The sequence below is a fragment of the Patiria miniata genome, unplaced genomic scaffold, assembly GCF_015706575.1.
Source record: "Patiria miniata isolate m_02_andy unplaced genomic scaffold, ASM1570657v1 HiC_scaffold_3, whole genome shotgun sequence".
In the NCBI taxonomy this organism is placed as follows: Eukaryota; Metazoa; Echinodermata; class Asteroidea; order Valvatida; family Asterinidae; genus Patiria; species Patiria miniata.
Genome location: NW_024037069.1, coordinates 23,433,996 through 23,443,468, shown reverse-complemented (window position 1 = coordinate 23,443,468; position 9,473 = coordinate 23,433,996). Strand labels below are relative to the sequence as shown.

Genomic DNA, 9,473 nt, shown 5'->3' with positions numbered 1-9,473 from the left:
TCAGTTTCGTGTCGACGTGTATGTAGACTACACGATACAACGGTCAGTTCACGCCGTCCCATATGTTACCCCAAATGGTATACACACAAAGAAGCAATATTGGTGACATGGTCCAACATCTTCATGACTTAGCTAGGGGGGTGTTTTGGACTTTTAGTTTTTACAAAATGGTCTTTCCTTTTAGGGTAAACATCTTCTTCCATAAAATTCCTAAACTGCAATAAACAAAATCTCTGCCATCTGGTTTAATAGAACAGGAGGCACAGCGAGTTACCTTAAGTGATGCGTAGACAGTTTGTGAACGAGTGCAAATGCAGCCTCTTTCCCGACGACCAAGAGGAACGTCACGCATATATCATGATAACCCTGCATAGACATAAAAGAAGAGAGACAGAGGTTATGTTAGAATGGTTGAAGGAAACGTACATTGCGAACAGATCACAAGAACTAGGGAAAAAATATTAACCCTCTTATTAACCCTCTATTAACCATCATGACTTGGACCTGACGCCATTGAATCGTTACTCACAAGTCACTAAAAAAATTTCAACTTTTTGAGAACATAATTCCGATGTTCATTTTCCGAAAGTTAACGTTAAAGCAACGCTAAAGAACGTTAAGCACACGAAACCGTACCACACCACTTTCAAGGTGTTATTACAAATAATAAAAAACATTTGTTATTAAATTCCCACGACTGGATTTGATTCATTTTGTTGATAGCACCCTCTCCCACTGCAACGACTTGGCTGCACTTTACCAGGGAGGAACTCACTGATAAGTCGGCCATTGTCAAACATTCCCACATCAACGACCACAAAGTTGATTGGGATGCGGCCGAACTCATCGCACCGATCCAGTTCTGGCATCCAAGACGCATACGGGAAGCCATCGAGATCCGCAAGCACAACACAGTTCCGCAAGACATCGGGTTTCACCTCAACGACATCTGGCTCCCACTTCTCCAGACTGATGGGTCTCCTATACCCTAGGTCCTCAGCTACCACCTTAGACTGATGGGTCTCCTATACCCTAGGTCCTCCCTCTACTGACACTGCAACCCTACTGCATAGCTGCCAACATTTCAAAATCCCAATTAGTAATCAACCCGTGCGGTCATTTTCAACTTCTCGTTTTATCAAAAGCTTTACCAACATCGAGTACAGGTACATGGTTTACATGTACACATACATGTGCATACCCTTCTTGTTGTGAATAATAATGTACTGTAGGCCAAAAGATAATTTTAAAAAAAAATTATTTTTTTTTTTTTTTTTTAATTAATTTTGTTTTAATTTTTAATGTCTGTATTTGTTTGTTGAAGTCAAATAAATAATAACATCAATAACATGTGCGCATATTTTTTTGGAGATGCATGCTATCGATGTTGAGTTTCGAGTTCGTATCATGTTTTTACACACAATGATCTATGGCCACCGTATGCAATAGAAATATCCCGCTAACATACCTTGCAAACGCATGCTGATTTATCTTTTCTGTCCGTTGTGACAAACTCAAACTCTATTACCAATTATTCCAACCATACTCTTATTAAATTCCATGATTAAAATCTCGCACTGATTGGTCTCATCCCGGCAATAAGCGACTTAATGTGCTCACGATCGTCACTGAAAAGTACGCACATACAGTACACACAACCCCACATCCACGAGATGCACACAAATGACACACCATTGAAAAATATTTTAAGTCTGGTCCTCAAGTACTCCACTGCGCACACTGCATTGATGTCTATCAGGTGCTTGACTGCATTCTTATTAGACTTGTCACCAGTCCATCCATTATCGCGACATTTCGCCAGAAGTTTTCGGTCAAAAACGATACTTTACATTATTTTTTTTTTCGTTAGGTAGAAAATGGGAAATTCGTAATGTTTTAGTGGCAAATCGTATTTTCGTAATTTAACAAACAATTCGTAATAATTACGAAAAAATCGTACTAGTTGGCAGCTATGCTACTGTTCCACTTCAGTGGGCACCAAGCTTGTTCTAGGATCCTGTCTACTTGGCATCCTCACAGGATGCAACTTCTCACTTCAATGACTTCGCCTTTTGCTACTTAGTATTCACTTTCTTAGAGTTTAGGCACTCTCCTGAAGGCGGTCAGAGCATACTGACCGGAACGTCGAGTTTATACCTCTGGTTCTTTTCAGAACCATTCTCTTAGTTGAGAAATTATTCGCACATGGTGTTTCCGCAAACCTTTCATTATTCATTATTCACTGATAAGGCATACTTAGGCCCGGTCCCTATTACACGGCTATGGCTAGCACTTCACACTCGTCTATAGTGGCCGAATTCACTTCCTATTGACACGTGTGCAATTGCAGCCGTAAGCCAAGTATATTCTTACGCAGCCTTACCTGATAGTAATGTAGCTGCTCATTCTCCATGAGGACCCTGACGATAACATCAACCAGCTGGCCTTGTAATGCTTCCCTCTGATCATCTCGCATGCCTGCAGAGAGAATATTTTGGAACAACGTAACTGCATGGTACATGGTTAATTTTCTTAAAGTCTCAACCTATTATTCCTATTAAACAGTGTAAACGGAATGGTAACAAAACTACACCACGCAACGTCTGCTTATCGATACATCAACAAAACATACATTTCTGCAGTAATGAAGGCATCAATGTGCTCATTTCCATCACACTGAGAACTGTTACAAAATTACACATATCTTGCCTCTATTTTGATTTGCAAGTCACAGGGATGTCAAGTGTTTTTTTTTTTTTTTAAAGGTTTTCAAGACTATTTAGTCAACACCTTACATCAACATGCTGTTTTAACTAAAAACTTTAATGACAAAATAATCCACCAACTTGTTGGCCTAGTACTTTAAGTTTTTATGTATTTAACATAAATAAAAACAGTTTCAGTGGTGGAAGGAAAACACAGGAATCACATTTCTAGGAAAATCCCACCTAGATGTAATTTAGGGACCAATTTACAGACCCAATCAACATGAAGGTCTAGAGGGGATTCGAACCGGGGTCACAACGTTGGAAGGCAAGGAAAGTGCCACTAAGCCAACCTGGTTTACTTAGTTTTGTGTCAACTGCTCTATAGTCACTGATGACTCTTACCTTTTGGAAATCGCTTGAGTGACCTGTTCACGTCCAGCACAACTTGGTGATAGTCTCTGTGGGATTCTAGTTTGACTCCTAAAACCAGAAGTAACAATTAGATTTACAACTTTATTTATATGACAGCGGGTACTTCAAAGGAGAGGTACATTGTAGAAAGAGTACTCCCGGGGCATTTTTTCCTGGGAACCTCCCCATGTCATATCCACAAAACTGTTCCACTTTATACATGTAGGAATCCACGGCAGGATCTTTGTATTTATACTTTCAAGGTGATGTCATCAAGCCCACGTACATTGTGAAGTAATTGTGGCTGGGCTGTTTAATGATCAGATGGTGATTGTGTAGTTACGGGCCCCTCTTACGTTTTAGTCCTTAAGAGTGTTTTTATCATTCCAAAATTACTCCTGCAACCTTAAGAAGTCTTCGTTTAATACTAATGACTCTCCTTTTTTTTGTGGTAATTTTAAATCAATCTTTTGGTAAAAAAAAATATTTTCTTACGTATTTTCAGTTGATGCCATACAAAAGCAGTTGATGCCATATAAATCAATGCAGTTTTGCAAATTCAAAGTGCATCGCGTTGCTGGCGGTCATCTTTAGTTTCATGGTTTGTCATCTTCATCTTCGTTTTACCCGAAAATTTCCCTAAAAGAAAATCAAAATCCCGCCCTCTACCTGTGACACTCATGTTGCTTTTAAATTATTTGTTGGGTGAGTTTAAGAACCTCTCTCAGGAACGGGGCCCGTAACTACCCAATCGTCGATGAGATGAATTCTAAGATTGTATAATTGTGAAGCGCTTTGAGACCTTTGGTATAAAGCGCTATATAAGCACTATATTATTACATGTATTATCATTATTATTAAGATACATGTGGATAGATTGCTCTAATTTTGAAACTGCTTACGTATTCTGCTCACCTTTTTTGTAAGGGACATCGAACAGGTTGACATTGAGGAGTTTGGGCCACGCCTTCCTGCGCACATCATCAGTCAGTAGACCCCCTTTACTGATGGCAAGCTTACGTAGCGCGGCCACGTCCACAGGGTCAGCCGTCAGGGCCTTGTGGATGGTGGCAAGTTTCAGTTTGCGTTCCGACTCTGTGCCTGTAGAATAAATAAGGGGATAATAGTGTGAAAAAGCAGTTTTAAAACGTCTGGTTTAAAACCAGTTAGGGGCCTGGTCACTGATAGTGGCCCGAGCCATACCTTTTTGGCCAAAAACTTCAAAAACATCGAAACATTGACAAACTTCTGACTATGTCTTGTTCATCAATTTTACTCCATGTTCGGGCTACTTCTGCGGTGCGCATCACGCGAACGTGGTTTGTTCAACATCTCATGCTCCTTTTGATATGGAGATCATGGGGTGTTGGACTGGTTGTTTCAGGTGCCAGTCTATTTTCTTGTATTGCATGTTTTCAATACCTTACGTTTTGGGACTCTCATGCACATTGTTGAGAGTCCCAAACTGGATTTTGATTTTCCTTTAATACAGCCCGTCTCTGCCTTGGCGGTAGAGGATGCTATCAACAAGATAAATCTAATCCGGTCTTGGGAACTTTGGCAGTGCTACCCAGGACTTCCAAGCATATGTCGCGCACCGCATGCAAGTACGGTACGATCTTGATACATGTATTTCATGGGTAGCCCTGCCGATGTACCAAGGAACGCATTTGATTCATCTTGTAGATAATGTCCTCTACCACCACGACAGCATTACTGGGCTTGTGAGGGACCATTTGGGGAGTAATATCTATATCCAGTTTGGACCCAGCCAATAACACACCTTGAGGGGGGCAACGGAGTGCCTGAATGGAGGGTGATGAGCTTGATGACAGCGACGAAATGGAACTGCTCCTTGACGGGGATGGAGAAGGGGTACTGGTCCTGCTGTGGTCTTGGCCCGGACTCCTCTGGGGCCGCCGCCGCCTCACACTCATAGCTGATGATGGCCAGACATCAGACTACTGTTGGAATATGGGATGTCTAACTTAGTCAGCAATTACCCCTGCGTATATAAGGCTAGTCCGAGTAACTTGGACCCAACTTATCGCCTTTTTTAACATTTTGACATGGTCTGGCGATAGTGGGGTCCAAGCTAATACCGCGACCTGGACAACATCATCCTGTCACTGTCCCAAAAACCAACATTTTCCAACAAAAAACATCAGATTTCACCTTCAAAACGGCCTCCAAATTACTAGATATGCCACCTGAGGTACAAGTAGACATCGATAATTAAGATGGTTGTACTGAAGTTTACTTACGATCCGGGAAAAAAGTGAAATTTTCCGTCCATTTCGGAGAGCTCCCCTCGCGATCTTGAACACGTTAAATTTCCGATCGTGTTTAATGTTTGAACGACGCGATTTCTTCTACATGCCCAGCGTACATTCGATGGTCCCCGTATCCCGAGTGCGATTCCGTTACCGAGCGCGCATGATGCATCGATTATGATAATGAGTCACGTTTGTAAACACATACATGTGCATTTCGAACTGTAAAAGAGAATCGGGAACCAGGTTGAACTGGTATCCGCCATAAAAGCTGCGCTAGTTCCCGACTCCCTATTATCGTTTGAAATGCACATGTGTTTACAAACGTGATCCAGTCTACTCATTATCATAATCAATGCATCGCACGCGCTCGGTAACGCGTAAAATTTAACGTGTTCAAGATCGCGAGGGGAGCTCTCCGAAATGGACGGAAAATTTCACTTTTTTCCGGATCGTAAGTAAACTTCAGTACAACCATCTTAATTATCGATGTCTACTTGTACCTCAGGTGGCATATCTAGTAATTTGGAGGCCATTTTGAAGGTGAAATCTGATGTTTTTTGTTGGAAAATGTTGGTTTTTGGGACAGTGACAGGATGATGTTGTCCAGGTCGCGGTATTAGCTTGGACCCCACTATCGCCAGACCATGTCCAAATGTTAAAAAAGGCGATAAGTTGGGTCCAAGTTACTCGGACTAATATAAGGCCAGGTCCACATTACTTGGCTATGGCTAGTGCCACACGCAATGACACATCTATGGATTCACTTTCGATAGGCCTATATGCAATTGCCAGCCAAGTAATTTGCACTCCAGTATGAATATGCTTCCACTCTAAAATATAATTATGTGCAATTCTTGTGCGATTCATGTGCGTTTTTTTTTTCGCTTGCCTCTCCCCCCCCCCCTCCACCCCATTCCCTTGACATATATGCTTGATAGCTGCCCGCCACAAGGCCTTGCAAGCCATGGCCAAGCCTTGGCCCAGCCTCATCACAACCCCCCCCCCTCCCCCGCACTACACCTCATCACAACCCCCCCGCACTACACCTCATGACATACTCACGTAATATGCGCAGAGCAAACATCGCTGGATTTTGTTGTTTTTTTGGCTAAAATGATGAAAAATATGCCCTTTCCGCACTGAGCCAACCTGACACTTGAAACGTGCACGCATGTGATCGAGCGATGATTTTCGGTTCGCTCGGAGCACGCCGCGGGGGGTACGGTACAAGCGAAATGATAGTATGCCCCATGCGTTCAAGTGCTTGTACCGTACCCCCTGTGGCGCGCTCCTAGCGAACTGAAAATCATCGCTCGATCACATGCGTGCACGTTTCAAGTGTCAGGTTGGCTCAGTGCGGAAAGGGCATATTTTTCATCATTTTAGCCAAAAACCAACAAAATCCAGCGATGTTTGTTCTGCGCATGTGAGTATGTCATGAGGTTAGCCCAGGTTGGACGAAGTCTTCATTGCAACGTAGGGAGGAAAGGGAGTCCACCAGGGCTAGTCATGAGGTGTAGTGCGGAGTTTGGGTGCAAACTGTGCAGCGGTTCTGTGGGAAATGTCTGCATTTTGATGGACTTTTTGTACTTAATTAGTGTTTTGTGCTACAAACAATTTTACGGGGTTCTTAATCTATGAGGCTCCACTACGTGGAGCCTCATAGCTCTAGGAGTATGTGCTACCGACGTCGTGCGTCCTGGCACTGCCACCCCCCATGGCCACTACACTTACCATGGAGGTAGAATTGATTTAACCTCCATGCACTCACACAGCTGCACTGCCGGCCGCGCACATCTTTGCTGAACAAGAAATTAATAACAAAACATAAACACTAAACAGAACGAACATTCACATCATCAAGGGATATAACTGTTTCTGTTAAACACTTAACTAGCTTTACCTTGAAAGACTTCCGAAAAAGGTGAATTTATGCTTCTAAATAATGTCAGGAACGAGGCACACTCTCTGACCAGCTGACACGTCCTTTACGGAGCAAGTAGTCACTAAAAATAGAAAGCGCCCTCAATATTATCCACATATATATATTCAAGGTCATCAATATCGTTCGTTTCACACATGAATTTGGATATCGATCTATCGATCAATCGTAATCATAAATCTGTACATTTTAACAACCATGAACGTACCGTCAGCAAAAAAAACGTTATTTGTGTTTCAAAAATTGTGCAAATAATCAACTGCAGATATATCAATGTGTTTAAATTAATTTCCTATGGGGATGGAAACGGGGGCGGGGACTTGCGGAAAATTATGCCAGGCATATGTCGGAAGGAATGTTTCAGGTCAAGCCCACCACCAGTCTAGCTAAAAATATTACCAATAGACTAAATACATGTACCACTATTATATTCCTCATTTAATTCGTCAGCAGTGTTTGGGCAGGGCAAGTGTAAAAACAACTGCAACCCATGGGCAACCAGCCCCCTCCCCCTTAAAAAAAATTGAACCCTGGGAAGATCAAAGTGGGTAGCTTTTGCAAATACATGTACATTGTACATGTCTTGATTCATGGATTCAGACGTTTGTCATTTTGTGCATTGACTGCAACGCTACCCCACCCCCCTCCCCCAATCTTGAAATTTTCTGACTAACCACCCCCACCATCCCTTTATCCCCTTTTGGAAAAAAATCTGAATTCACTGGACAACTCTGAAGCGTCCTGTATTAACTTAAAAAAAAAAAAATGCCATCACCACGCAGTAACTCTTGTCCATCATTACGTCAAAAAGCTAGCATGAAACTAATACTTAGCATATCTCATACTATTTATTGTGAAACTTTTTGATTGGATTTATGTCTGCAGTTGGAAGTATAACAGTATACAAATGTAGAAGCAAAATAACTTTTGACAAAAATTGGGGTTTATTTCTATCACCTGAAATGACAAGAAAAGTAAAGAAGTCTACAATGTATTAATTAAACCATGTTTAATACAAACATCAAAGATTTCTTAAACACAATAAGTTATAAACCCGAAAAGAATGTCATAGGCTACATTTCACAAGTTCAATGTAAAACTCACACAGTTACATGGATTGTTTTGTAAAAAAAAGAGTTAAAATTAAACAGTAAATATTTTAAACTCCGGAACTTGGTTGATAATGCTTTACCAGTATACATGTACACAATGAACAAGCATTGACTGTATTGAGTGGTATGGTAAAACTAGCCTCCCGAGGTGATTTTGGAGTGTTGTTTTCCTGAGGCGTAGACAAGGGAAATGGAATGCTCCAAGGATCATCGATGGAGGCTAGTTTTACTACACCACAAGCTAAAGCAGTCAATATTTTATCTTAAAATGCCTGACCCACAGATTCTGTTTGATTTTGAGAGTTTACTGATTAATTGAACTCAAATTCATTAAAAAGAATGTACTTTTTTATTCAATACGATTTTACTTGAAAATTTACTTGCACTTTTCCAAACTGCCCTTTCATTTAATGTTTGAACCCAACTCACTGGAACCACACACATGCCTGTACAGGGTATTTTTAGTCAAAGTCCAATAAATGGACAATGCCATGGTTGGTTGGTTTTCTCTTGTATGCTTGACAACAACTGATGACTGGTCTTTCATAATAGATACCAAGTAGAATTTTTGAAAAGCACACTTGACAAAAATCGACATTTTAAAATTGGTGATTTGAGTCCCCAGCGCAGTTGGCAAATGGAGGCGAGTTCATATTTAAGCATTTCTGTCCCTAGTGGATTGATAGTATGATCCAATTTTTTTGGTAGATAACAACCAAGACACATAGCATTCTTACCATGCATAATAAGAAAATTTATGCATTCAGGTTTGCTTGAATTTGGGAAAAAAGGAGAGTGGAGCATTTTTTTTGGGACACCCTGTATTCATGTGCACACAGACCTCCGGTTGCTATGTTGGTTGCTATGTGTAAAGTACTTTTTCAGTTGTTGTTTAGTTGTTTTGGACATGCACGGCAAAATAGTAAAACTAATGTCATGTGACCTGCTCTCTGCCAATCAAAATACAGAATCTGTAGGTAAGGCGCTATGAAGTTTATATCAGATACGTTAACAACAATACGAA

At 41.2% G+C, this 9,473-nt stretch overlaps 1 protein-coding gene across 1 annotated transcript; it reads right to left on the bottom strand.

Annotated features, from left to right (window-relative positions):
• Positions 1–270: 270 nt before the first annotated feature.
• Positions 271–7,379, bottom strand: LOC119736570 (TBC1 domain family member 20-like). The gene is made up of 6 exons (XM_038210585.1): positions 7,299–7,379; positions 4,903–5,083; positions 4,035–4,220; positions 3,111–3,188; positions 2,384–2,478; positions 271–366 (listed from the first exon to the last, which is right to left on the bottom strand). Exons 2-6 carry the CDS (start codon positions 5,054–5,056, stop codon positions 271–273), a joined length of 609 nt encoding a protein of 202 aa, XP_038066513.1. The 5' UTR covers positions 5,057–5,083; positions 7,299–7,379.
• Between the last annotated feature and the right edge of the window lie 2,094 nt (positions 7,380–9,473).